The sequence below is a fragment of the Onthophagus taurus genome, chromosome 2 (genome assembly GCF_036711975.1).
Source record: "Onthophagus taurus isolate NC chromosome 2, IU_Otau_3.0, whole genome shotgun sequence".
Classification (NCBI taxonomy): Eukaryota; Metazoa; Arthropoda; class Insecta; order Coleoptera; family Scarabaeidae; genus Onthophagus; species Onthophagus taurus.
In genome coordinates, this window is record NC_091967.1 from 6,683,379 (window position 1) to 6,696,727 (window position 13,349).

Consider the following 13,349-nt stretch of genomic DNA (forward strand, 5'->3'; position numbering starts at 1 on the left):
AAAACCATTAACCAATTTTTTTTATAAATCGAAAATATATAAATCAAGTTAAAAATTGATTAATGAATTAAATAAGCAAAAAGATTTAATCATAAACATAGTGCTCCATCATTGAAAGCTTTAAGATTTCCACGACTTATACAAAGCTTCAAGTGTTTCATATTGAAGTGTTGGCAACACTGACGGCCCGGCACATCTACGGGCGCTTTTATAACAACGCACGGACCTACATACCCACATATTTGTGCTAGGTACCGTACAATTCCAACGGAATTTTAAAATGTTTTGCATCATCCGAAAAGAATTCGAATGCTTTATATTTACCAATTAAAAACTTAACTATAACTTCTAACTTATCAATCAAATTTTAATCCATAACGATAATTGGTAGATAACAAGATTTAATAGAAAGCTCTATTAAATCTATGTGCAGGTCAGGATTGAATCGAATTGAAATTCATAGCGTACACATTTAATCAATTACGTATTAATATTACTAAATCAAGAGGGAAATGCATTCAACAGTGACAGCATAATTACTTGTACTATCTGTAAACAGCTTCGATGTACATACCTCTAAAATGTAATACAAGGGTTTATTAAAGCAAAAACAGAACTTCAACGTTATTATAGGATGAATCTCACTTAACTATAATTACGTTTATTATTTGCGGTAATTTTAAATAAAAAAGAAACGTTAAACTTTTATACATTAAAGAATTAATCTTGTATATAAAAGGATACGTTTGACTGACGAAGTGAAAAGTTTAATCTTTTAAGATATTACATCCTTGTTTGATGTAAAGTGGGGTATATTAAATTTTAATCTAATAATTGCACGTTATGGTCTATAAATTTCTACAAATCCAAGAATTTACGATTAATTTTCATTTACATGATTAAGTATGATGTCGAGTTTTAATTGTTAAATTATAATGGCTAAATCAAATTATAACCGCTTGTGTTATCGAACTTGACTCAATCTGATAGTTTTAAGTCAAATTTTCGGTTAAATTGGATAATTTAGTACAACCTAAGTTCAAACGTTTCTTTATAATCTCAAACAGTTTCGTTTCTCAATATCCACGCATTTTGGAGAAAACATTTTTTTTCTTTAATCCCATTTTCAACAAAAATTAAATAGGTGAGCTTAAGAAGTTTATATAAAATGAATCGATCATCTTAAAACCTTAAAAATTGGTATAACCTAACTTCAAACTTTACTGTACTACGGGGAACCTTAACATGTGGTAAAACTTAAGCAGAAACTTTGCTTTCTCGCCTCAAATCAATCATTTTTTAAATCCGAACCGTTTTACAAATATAATGTTTTTATTGAATGTTGAACATCCTTCTGACTTCTCAACTGATAATAAGTGTGTATCTAATAATTCCAACAATATGTTGACCCATGGTTTCAAATTCCTATTTTCCCTATTCACAACATTAAGTTAGGGATTATACAAAGTAATTAAGCAGCGTTATCCGATACAATCCGACGTTTAGGACTTTAGCTTTTAAGTATTTAGAAAATTAAAATATATATAGCCCATTAGATTCCATTCTTAAAATTTATGTGCAATTTAAAAATCCCGAAACATCGTTATAAACCGTTCTCATAACGCGCCGTCGTAATTCCAGCATAACACTGACATAATAACCAGGGAAATTTCCGGCGGCAAAGCTCTTAGACCTTTTAGAAAATTGCAATATAATGACGGGATACAGTGAAAGCACTCCAGCGTCTGCGCGGCGTCTGGATATTATTAAAAGTGACCGTCTCGGACCTAATAACACTAATTACTTCACCAAAAAAAGGCAACAGAAAGCATCCGTCGCGTCGGGTGCATGCTGGAGAAAGTGACTCCGTTTTTAATCGAAATCACATGAAACGACTCTCAACATGCTATCATTGCATGACGTGTACCCCGAATGCGGATGTATCGGTGCATTGTGGGTTTGAAAACTTGAGAAAGTAGCGTTCTTGATACTGAACTAACAATGACAGAAGGCGATGGCCTAATTCAACGGTAATAACATTGTATTAAAGTAATATAAAAATAATCTTGTATCTCTGTATGTTTAGAACTGGGCTGTTTCACTTGAAAGCTGTTGTTATTAGACCGTCATGTGTTATAATATATCAAAAAAAATTTTTATGTCTCTGGGTAGATGTAAACCTGTGATAAAACTTTAATTAAACAACTTAAATAACAGTAAATGTACTTGGTCATATTTTATCTAATATCTAGGTATGCTTTTATTTTGTTTTATCCTAACAAGAAAATAATAAATTTTTATTCTCGTAAATCATAGAATTTTTATTTATTACATCGCCCTGGTAGAACATGATGTTTCCACGTGACCAGACTATATACAATCCGACAAGTGAACGTATACTTAATCTCCATTTCAATTTTAAGCCTCGAATGGCATACTAATGATACGAAGAAGTTGAAGAATGCTCGCGCTGTTGAAGAGCTATGAGTAAAGAATTGATCGAACCATGACATTGATGGTACGTGAAGAAATTATGAGACTACATTCGCCCGACACACATGTCATCCTCGGTGGTTCCTCTGGTTTTTCTTTCTCTGCGTGTCGACCTGTTTGCGTATATTGATTTCTCCTTGGGTCCGGTCAATTCGAGTCTCACCGGACTTAATTCAACCGGTTGAAGATGTTCCGACGTAGAGAGAAAGTTGGTACGATGGACAAGTGAGACGACCTAAGAGAGACCACACAGGATGACCGTATACGCTTTGACTGATTAGGGATTGCTAATCACTTCTTTTTAAAATCCTTTCGTCCTCATCCGCAAAAAACTTTTCTTATATTAGAAAATTCATAAAATTAAACAATAAGTGTTAACCTAAAAATAATAAGTGAAAAGTTTAGATGGAAAGAAAAAAGTTTATTTTCGTTAGCACTCCCGTGAATGGACTCTGTCCAGGTTTGGTTCATTTTGATCTTTTTGCTCGCCGACTTCTCTCACTTTTACTTGCTGCATTTCGCTTTGGCTCGTGCAGAACCGGAGACCTTCACCCGAGAGATTGTCATGGTCCGGTGGCTCTCTAACGCTCTTGTAAATGCTTTTTTGCTCTGCGGAGCCGTAGTCAGCGAAACCGAAACCTAAATTGTGATCTAATGGAGTATTAGATAACCCATTATGGTTATAAAAGCGAAACTCTCCTTTCATTATCCTTAATTCATAAATAATTTTATGAAACGCACTTTACATCTACTGTAATGAGTAAGATGTTATCTTAACATTATACATTTCTATTTTTAATAAAGTATTTAAGATATTGCTTAGATTGTATGGTAATGAGAACCTAAAAGAATTGATGAACGGTTATTCTGGTAAAATTTGAAATTCTAGCGGCAGGTGAAAATGTTATGCATCTAGGAGAGGTGAGGCCAGTATCGGACCGAAGATATGTGGAACGGTGCTAATCTGCATAGTTGGTCATTTGTGCCATTGTGGCCATTGAGAAGTATGTTAAAAGTCTCGCGAATGCCGAAGTGAGCCTACTCTTCTTTTTTCTCTCTTCTTGAGTGTTAAGTGGGTCGCATCCATGCGTGCGATTGACTGTTGTATCCCCACTTAAAGAAATTTTGCAAAAAATTAATTATCAATTAAAAAAAGGTATTAAGATAAACCAATAACTTTAGAATCGTATCCATCTCAAAATTATCACATTTACAGATTTTAAGTTGTTAATTTTGTGATTATTTTTCGCTAATTAAGCACATAAATATCGCTTAAGTGGTATAAAATAGAAATTTAACATTGATCATGATATTTATTATGAACGATTTGATTACAAATTTGAAACGAGAGTAGAAATAAACGTTCGTTTTAATATAAACACGTCATTAAATCGAGGTGAAGTAGAACGATAGTAAAATCTCCACCAATTAGTGCAACTTCCCAATTATGTATGATAATAAATGCAACTGAAATAGAAACCAAGTTGCTGGTCTGTAAGAGATAAATCGAAAGTAATCCCGTGCGTCGAGTATTCTTTTTGGGAAATAGAAATTATATTTAGACGGTTACCGAGAAGTAAGTGGACGAAACAAAAAGAAATGAGGAATACACTCTGTATTCCCTGTGTGGAGTGAAATCCGCCGCGAGAGCTCGCGGTTAAAATTTTCGGAATCGATCACTTTCGAATAAAAACGCCCGTTTTCTACTATTTAGCATAAGCGGGGAGCAACGTAGGCCCGTGTGGCCGCTATGACATCAGGTCTGGTGATAAATTTTAAAGCACACACACTCGAAGAGCCCGCGTGCCGTAGAGAAATCAATGTGGAAGGGCTGACCACTGTCCAAATTTGTTGACAATTCGAAAAAAAGTAGGGATGCGGCCAGTTATATATAATCACGGGCCACGCTCGACAACGTATCAAACCTGGTTAATCGGTTTCGCCTGACTCTACAGCCATGACATCTTTCAAGGTCGTTACAGTGCTCTTGTGTTGCTTCGCTGCAGTCAACTGCGTTCCGGCTTCGTCGGACCAAAGAAGCTCGAGGAACGTCATTCAGACGGAAGACGATCTCTTGGATAGTGTTTACGCCGATTGTTTGAAGAAAGATTCGATTTCTTGTGCGAAATACAAGCTTTACAATGTCGTTGATAAGATGTTGGGTCAAAAAGACATCACTATTGCCGACGGTGTGGAATTAGTGTCTGACGAAAGTGCCCCAGCTCAAACACAAACCGCAAGGGCCTTGAAAGGTGACGAAACCGTCGAGTCCCTGATCTTCGACAAGTTCGCCACATTCTTCGACACCCATAATTTTAAAATCGAACTCCGCGGAAAGGATTTAGTTGAAACCGCCCGATCTACAGCTCGCTCAATTGGAGATGCTTTCGCGGAAGAAGAAGAAACCGAAGATGATGCCGTTGAGGAAGGTCGTGGTAAGAAGAAGAAAGTCAAGAAGATCTTGGGTCCCCTCATGGCTATTGCTGGTTTAAAAATGGCTATTTTGGGAAAAATCGCGTTGGCTGTCATCGCTTTAATCGCTGGTAAAGCTCTCATCATCGGTAAATTAGCTTTGGTCCTCTCTGCCATTATTGGATTGAAAAAACTCTTCGCATCCGGTGGATCATCCGTTACCCATGAAGTTGTAGCTCACCCACACCATTCATCCGGACATGTTGTTTCGCATGATACATCTTATGGTGGATCGGCTGTTGGTTACAGTGCTGATGTAAGCGGTGGATATGGATCTTCATCTCATGGAGGATGGCAAAGATCGCTCGACGCCCAGCAATTAGCTTACAGGGGTCAGAAAGAAGCTTAAATAATGAAACTTTAGTTCTTCTCACGTTTTCATTTTTTTAATTATTGTAATAAGTTTTAATTTAAATATTTATTGTTTGTGTTTATTATTATTTATTTTTATAACTTTTTTTTTTGTAAATACCAAACGATCACCTCCATATTTTCCAATTTTACAGACCTGTATGAAAATAAAACGGATAAAATAAATAATAAACAGTTTTTACTAGTCCTTTGTCGTATTTTTACTTTCTTCAATAGCATCATGACTAATTATTTTTAATTAGAAAGCTCAAAAATTGAGTTAATTGCCTGAAGATTTCTTCGAAGCGAAAATTTGGTACAGTAGGTCTTTAGTTTCTACAGATGCCTACGCGGAGTACGCGGTTTATGGCTAACGTGACCCGTTTATCGGACGAACCACACCGTTCAGCATCGAAGAACAACGTTAGCATAGCCAGGTCGACATAAATTAAGGCCTCGAGGTGGAAAATTTGTTTCAGTATATTGTTGTTTGAGCGATTAAAGCGATTAAGAGATTCTGAGAGAGCTTCATGATTCATAATTCTTCATTTGTAATTGAGATATAAGTTTGTATAATTCAACAATGTTATTTAATACCATGCTTGTAAATTGCATAAAATTAGTGTTAATTAAAGAATGATTTAGACCATAAAAAATAACTGTTTTGATTCTTTTTTTACCCCAACCCTCACAATTCAATTTTGGTGGAATTTTAATTTTAATTTCAAACCAAAATTAATCAAAAACTTAAAATATATAGATTTCGAGAGAGGCAATAATATTTTTTTGGACTTATACATGTATAAAAATAATAACTAGGTATAACAAATACGAATTAATTAAAAAAAATATATATAAAAAACAAGTATGAGATAAGTTCAAAAGGGTTATAGACCTAAGTTTTCCTGTCCGTGACTTTGAATTCGGTTTGGTTATAGATTTCGATTTTTAAAAATTGGAAAGGAATCATAATTATTCATTTTATTGAAATATTTTTTTAAATATTCCTTATTTTTGAATGTATCTTTTCTTATATCTTATCTTAGACAGAAATTTTAGATTTAGTTTTAATTAATTTTTATTAAAAATGAGAAGATTTATCCTAATAAGTTAATAATATAATGAATAAAATTGATTATTTTGCTGATACATGTTTTTAATAAAAATTTATTCCATACAAAATTAATTTTGAATTTTTAAAATCTAATACATATAGAAGTTATTATAGATTGATGGTTCAAAAAGAGGATTATAAAGTTATATTTGGTTGTCTAAGCGAAATTTTGCTTTCTTTCGTCCTAAAAGGTAAAAGTCAGATACGACGCGACTTGCTTGATTTCTTCGACCACCGAGAAGTCGGTCACCGACGTCGCGATGCACTCTCACATTTGACCCTACACGATCGGCTTCTTTCAAGACGATTTTTCCTTATTTCCGCGCTTCGCTAACCTGATCTAGTTTTAAAAGACACGCGACATATCAATTGTTACCGTAAATAACAATAACAATAAGAACGTTCAGAAGAGGAAGCCGTTAAAGATCCCATAGTGCACGGGAAATGAAGTGCCTCTTCTTCTCTCTTCAGGTTGGGCCGTTCATATCGGGCACCGAAGAGCCTGAAAATGAGGTTAACATCATCTGTGAGAAAGCAGCCGACTATACGATTGTGAACCCATGGACCCGGGCTTGACATCGAGTGGGGATATTCTGTATATAGCCAACTTGAATTCGCATTCAGCACACACATTCATCAACAAGCCAAAAAGTAAACAACCGAAGAAGAGAAGATGCACCGGTTAGTTTTCATCGTGTGTCTCGTGGCTGCCGCCCACACTTTGCCAACCCAAGAAGAAGCGAGGAGTAGCCGAAATGCAATTCAAACCGAAAACGATCTTTTGGACTCAATTTACTCGGATTGTTTGAAAAAAGATTCGACGTCTTGCGTGAAATACAAGCTTTTCTCGTTTGTGGATAAGATGTTGGGAGCTAGAGATACCATAACGGTCACTGAAGGTGTTCAAATTGTGAAGAGCGAAAATGGCGAACCCGAAGGAGCACCAAGATCTATTTCTCCAGATGACAGCATCGAAAGTTTACTCTGGAACAGAGTACAAAGATTCTTGGATACCCATACAATCAAAGTCGATCTTAAAGGAAGCGATCTCGTAAATGCCGTTTCTTCGACTGCCAGATCCTTCGAAGATTCTCTCGAACCTGAGGTTGAAGAAGGAAGAGGAAAGAAAAAGAAGGCCCAAAAAATTTTGGGTCCCCTCATGATGGCCGCTGGATTAAAAATGGCAATTTTAGGAAAGATTGCTTTGGCTGTAATTGCCCTTATTGCCGGAAAAGCCTTGATGGTCGCTAAGATTGCTTTGGTTCTTTCTGCCATCATAGGATTGAAAAAGCTGTTTAGTGGATCTGGAAAACATGTTACCTACGAAGTTGTAGCGCATCCACAGCATAGTTCCAGTCACGTAGCATCCCACGAAACAGTCTATGGCGGATCTGGAGGAGGTTATGGTGGTGGTGATGGAGGATACGGCGGCGGATCATCTGGTCATGGAGGATGGCAAAGAGCTTTGGATGCACAACAATTAGCGTATAGAGGACAAAACCAAAGCCTGTAAATGCCTTAGCTAGTCGAAAAATGGAAGAAAATCGAAGAAAATACGGCCATGTACCTGTCTTTTCCTCAAAGAGGAAACTGTGGGCCTAATTCTCTTTATCTTTATTTGTTTAAATTAATTTATTATTGTTTTAATTTATCTTAACAATAATTATTTTTACATTTTTTTATTAATAATTATTATTGTTAACCATTTTTATCTAAAAAAAAAATGAAAAAATGGAATTATCGAGAAATAAAAATTTTTAAATAAAAATCGACTTATTCAAATAATTTCACCTCTTCCTTGGTAACAATAAACGAGCTGAAGATGCTCGCAGGGAGAAAGTGTGTCGGTTCCTGCTTGCAGGAGCGACGATCTTTGATCGTGAGAAAAGAAATCAAACACGCAGAGGGACGCCGCCGTCGTCGTGCCCCTGAACCCGGGCGCAAGGTCTCGAGAAATTTCTTCGACCTACTTCCCTAGGAGTCACTCTCTAGATGATCGGCCTGAAAAAACCAGTTCCCCAATGAGGAAGACGCGGCCCACCTGTCTTCTCCTTCCTTCAGCATTCCAATGCTAATCTGACAGAGGGACCCTAAAAATACTTGACCTACTTTGACTTCTTCGGCTAAAAGACTCATCTATAATAGGAAAGAAGAGTGGAAAAATTAATGAAAAGATTTGCCATTTTAAATAAGAAGTAATAACATTTAGTGATAAGGAGACCGTTAATGTTTGAAAAGCGTTGTTATGTAAAGTTATATAGTATAATGTGAAGATATGTAATGATTCTAAATGTGGGTTATTATTATATAACCTTACCTAAACTTGTCTTTTATTTCAAGCTTTATAAACCAACTAATTTAAGTAAAAATACAAAAATTGTTATCTAAATCAAATAAATAATGATTTTTGAGTATATACAAATTGATTTTCTTTGCTGTTTTGTGGTCTGCAGAAGTTAACATTGACATTGTTGAACTTGACCACGACCGTACGCCATCTATTCATAAGCGGCTGAGGTAAAAGTCATGGACGATGTCACGGTCGTCCGGATCGTGAGCTGTTCGTTTTCTAAGCTACTTCAACGCTCGGTGACGAAGAAAACCTCTTCTTCTTCTTTTTACACTTTAATATTTACTTAAACAAAGATTTAATTTTTTTTATTAAATTACCAACAAACGTGTGGTTCTAATTTAATTTCATACCCGAATGCTAATTGGATAAATTAATACAATTAGGATAATCGTTCTTTCGAGATCACTTTCTCTTAGGAAACGTTTCGATTTCGGTAACCGCTTGGAGATGAACATATTTGATCGAGATGATATCGACGAGAGTAAACGTAATAGAAAGTTTTATCGCCTGTTAGATAGGTTTAGGGAAACCGATAAAGTGTTTTATCTTGTCGATAAATATTGAAGGTGTGGGTCGTTTTAGTAAAGACGACATCGAAGTGAGTAATGTAATAAGTTCGTAGACACCGGACATGACTGGAGAAAGTTTTCTCTTTTGAAACCGTCTGGACACGTTTGAAACCAATTGAAATCTTAAGAGGTCACAATTGGAGGTGATTTTTTTAGCCACGCATAATTATAATAATCTTAGGAAAATTATAATTTTAAATGAATATTAACCCAGATATAAGACTCATTATAGTCCGCTTAAACGCCTGATTCATTCGTGATGAATTTTTTGAGAATTCATCCAACAACTATCTGTGCCAGATCGATATTTCGACAACAATCGTTCCGGAAACACAATTGTCTCAAAGTAACGTCACCAACAACAGTTTTTATTATTAATCATATACCGTGCTACATTCAGGTTTCAATTTCTCTCCTTACGGGTTTAATTTTTGGGTTGGTAATTGTTTATTTTGTTATTTCTAAGTAACACGGATCGTCGGCTGACCGAAAAAACCACTGAAAAGAGAAGACAAAACCATTCGTTAGAAATTTTAACAACGAATCAGGTTTACGACTTGTACAATTAACTACTACGGAATTAGATCCATTTTATAAAATGCTTGCACGTGGTTTACAACGTCTTTGTTTTCCCTTTTTCTTTTCGAGGTTGTTCAACCTGATAACCGGCAACAGGATTCGAAACGAAGATGTAGGTCAACTGCGTCGAATCATATACATACCTTTTGCTCAAGCTAAGAGTAAAAGCGATAGTGGAATAGATGAAGTAGATATTCTCACAATCAGTGGTACTCAAACTACTATAAAAAACAATCATTTTAATATTATTATCATATCAATTTTATAACTTTAAATGGTCATTACGAATTATGTTATTATATTTATATGTAAATTAAATTTCTAAATTTATACTTCGTTTTCACACATTCATAAATATTTTAAATTTGACGCGGCGGTTAAAATGTAAATATTCATATGCTCTCAATACGCCGATTTAATTTAATTTAAAATGTGAAACCTTTATTATTAAAACAACAAGGTTAAATATCATTTTAAACGGCTTAAATTTTAATCAAATTTGAAAATAAAAATCTCTTTGAGATCGATTTTGGATATATCATAAGAAGAATGTCGTGGAGATCGGTGCAGAAGAGATCGTCTGAGGAGGTTACCGTTACTGCTTCAAGTAGTTTTATCGTACCTGCTTCTTCTGAATTCCTTTAACCAATTATTATATGAAATGTCAACAAGATATTTTTATTATTTTTAATTTAACCTGAGAAATTATGATTTCTCTGAAAGAATGGTAAATTGAAGCCTTTTTGATGTGTGCAGTAATTTCTTAACTCAATATTTCTTTCTACAACTGCTAGTTTTACGGCCTGAAGCAAAACAACTTGTTTTAAAGTCACTGTCTAGAGATATCTGGAACTGTAACTACTCCGGACATAATTTCGCTCTCCTTGCTTTAGAACTCTAGAGAGGAATGGATATAGTTTAATAGTATTAGTTTAATTTTAAATATTTATTTCTTTTAACATTTTGATAACTTCTTCTCAAAAGAAATCTGAATGAACGCTCGCTCAACGAAGAAAGTTATTGCGTCAAACTGTATCACGAATTAAACCAAGCGTAACAACTCGACGATCCTTGAACAGGGTAAGGATCTGTACTAATTCTAGGTCACACAAAAGATATTCCCGATCTACTTGCGCTCTATTGTTAGCGTTTACCTCTTAAAGCCGTATAAGATGACCGAATTCAATCCCATTTGAATCCGAATTTGAAATTTTTGTGTATCTATTCAAATATTATTACGTATTTACATTTTATGTTAGGGCGCAGTGGGGAGCGGACGCCCCAAAAGTAGTGGGGCACGCACTACAGATCTGTATATAAAGTTTACTACAACTAGATCTGAAACAGTTGTTTTATAGCGGTACATATTGAGCTCAGAACGAGTTATACAGAAAAAATTCAACATGCTTAGGTGTATAGTGTTTATGGTATTCGTCACTCTTGTAACGGGGAGAAGTACAGCTACGACATCGCAAAATGCTTTACCAGAAGAAGGAGCCAGAAGCCAAGAAACTTCTTATTTAGGCGACTTAAAATACATCTACAAAATTTATCAAGAATGTTCAGCCACTGAGCTAACTTCTTGCTTAAAACTGAAACTAATCACTGCTATGGACCGAGCGGCTAAATCATTCGATAATATTGAAGTTATCCAAGGACTCAGCTTCGTGAAGAATAACGACGCCTCAAATGAAATTTCCAACACAAACGAAGACATCGAAGCAACTTTACCCAGAGCTTTAGGCGAAAAGAATGAAGCTTTAAACAACATCATCTTTGATAAAATAACTTCGTTCTTTGACACCCACACATTACAAGTAAGATTATTACAAGAAAAAATAAATAGATGTATTAATTGTGTTTTTACCTTTCAGGTTAAATTACCTTCAGCATCCGAACTTCAAAGATCGTTAACGGAAGAATCTAGAGGAAAAAAGAAAAAGATGAGCGGATTAATGCTCATCCCACTGATTTTGGGGGGAACTCTCATTCCTTTGGCTTTGGGGGCTTTAGCTTTATTGGCCGGAAAAGCTTTAATAGTTTCTAAGCTAGCTTTAGTTCTAGCTGGAATTATTGGTTTGAAAAAACTCCTTGGAGGTGGATCCAGCCATCAACAGCAACCCCATGAAATTTATGCTGGTGGACATAGTTCAGGATATGGAAGGTCTTACGATAAGGAAGATGTCCAAAGTATGGCTTACAACGCATATCAAGAGAAACCAAAAAGCACATAATTTTAAATAATGAAGTAATTTGTAATACCTCAAATAGGACTGTTATTTATTTCAAAAAAACATCTAATAATTTAATTTAGATTTTATATTTTTTAACTTAAATAAAAATTTAATAATAAATAATTTTTTGTTTTAAATTTTCCTATCTAGACTAAACTCACAAAAATGATATATTATCACGTCACCACCAATTTGATGATATCGCATGATCTTTACGATCTATTTCGCTTGGATAGTTGTGTGTCAAGTGTATTGGAGTAGATCGCCAAGTAAATATGTCAAATACACGCGTAAAAACTCACGCACACGAAACGAATTAAAGAAATTCTAAGCACCAATTAAAGAATCAGAATTTAATAAACGGTTACGCTCGAAGGCTTATGTTATAGTTTAACCAGATTAATTTTGAAGTTGTTAGATACGGTGGTTATTACTCTTACTATTTGAGAGACATTAATTATTAGGTGCTTTTGGTTGAATAAATTTTCTCCAATTTTGTCTGAAGGCTATAAATCTGACTATAATCTTGGCAATTTGAAACGTTCAGTGAGTGTAACATATAGGATTAACTTGACACTATTACCTGATGTATAAGTTATAGCGTATTTCGATTTAAAGAAAATCGATTTCCATTTACCACCCCACAAGATATAAACCGTATTTTACTTTTAACTGTTTATTATTTCAATATCAAACATATGTTTAATCCATTGTTATTTATTTTTTTAAATAATATATAATGTAACAGTTTCTTTAGAGTTTAAACAATACGAGAAGTATTCATTTACCGTTTGGTAGACAACAAAAGAGAAATATTAACGGGGAGAAGGAGAATTATTCAAACGTTGTATATATAGATTTCGTGAAAACCTTTGTTCTTCAAATCGTTGGATGTTTTCATTAAGTCGACGGCGGATAAAAGAGGGCCGAAAACTTTCAGAACGAACAAAGAAAGAAGTTGAAAGTTGTATGTATACGAAAGCTTTTAAGAACTTCGTATTTATCTAGCCGGAGAAAATGTTAAAAAAAGGCGAGGTGAAAAACATAAATTTACAAATTCTACTCACCAAAAAATCCGGGGAAACTTTATCCTAAACAGCCTCGCATTATGATATTTTGGTGAAATTAATTTTGTTGTTTCAAGCCGAATTTCATTAAACTTAATTAAAATTGTTGGTGATGTT

The 13,349-nt window shown here is 34.7% G+C and overlaps 3 protein-coding genes across 3 annotated transcripts; all 3 read left to right on the forward strand.

Annotated features, from left to right (window-relative positions):
• The first annotated feature begins 4,408 nt into the window (after positions 1–4,408).
• On the forward strand, positions 4,409–5,524 carry LOC111427317 (uncharacterized). Its single transcript, XM_023062398.2, has one exon. It carries the CDS (start codon positions 4,451–4,453, stop codon positions 5,312–5,314), a length of 864 nt encoding a protein of 287 aa, XP_022918166.2. The 5' UTR covers positions 4,409–4,450; the 3' UTR covers positions 5,315–5,524.
• A 1,528-nt stretch (positions 5,525–7,052) lies between these two features.
• On the forward strand, positions 7,053–8,183 carry LOC111427479 (uncharacterized). The gene has a single exon (XM_023062644.2). It carries the CDS (start codon positions 7,104–7,106, stop codon positions 7,941–7,943), a length of 840 nt encoding a protein of 279 aa, XP_022918412.1. The 5' UTR covers positions 7,053–7,103; the 3' UTR covers positions 7,944–8,183.
• A 3,091-nt stretch (positions 8,184–11,274) lies between these two features.
• LOC111427597 (Osiris 8) lies at positions 11,275–12,276 on the forward strand. The gene is made up of 2 exons (XM_023062812.2): positions 11,275–11,748; positions 11,806–12,276. The coding sequence occupies exons 1-2, from the start codon at positions 11,335–11,337 to the stop codon at positions 12,163–12,165; spliced, it is 774 nt and encodes a 257-aa protein (XP_022918580.2). The 5' UTR covers positions 11,275–11,334; the 3' UTR covers positions 12,166–12,276.
• Positions 12,277–13,349: the final 1,073 nt, after the last annotated feature.

Excerpts from the sequence above, each read along its gene's own strand:
- LOC111427317 (XM_023062398.2), top strand. The coding sequence starts at position 4,451 with ATGACATCTTTCAAGGTCGTTACAGTGCTCTTGTGTTGCTTCGCTGCA.
- LOC111427479 (XM_023062644.2), top strand. The coding sequence starts at position 7,104 with ATGCACCGGTTAGTTTTCATCGTGTGTCTCGTGGCTGCCGCCCACACT.
- LOC111427597 (XM_023062812.2), top strand. The coding sequence starts at position 11,335 with ATGCTTAGGTGTATAGTGTTTATGGTATTCGTCACTCTTGTAACGGGG. Across the intron at positions 11,749-11,805 it reads TTGACACCCACACATTACAA|GTTAAATTACCTTCAGCATC; the intron begins GTAAGATTATTA and ends TTTACCTTTCAG.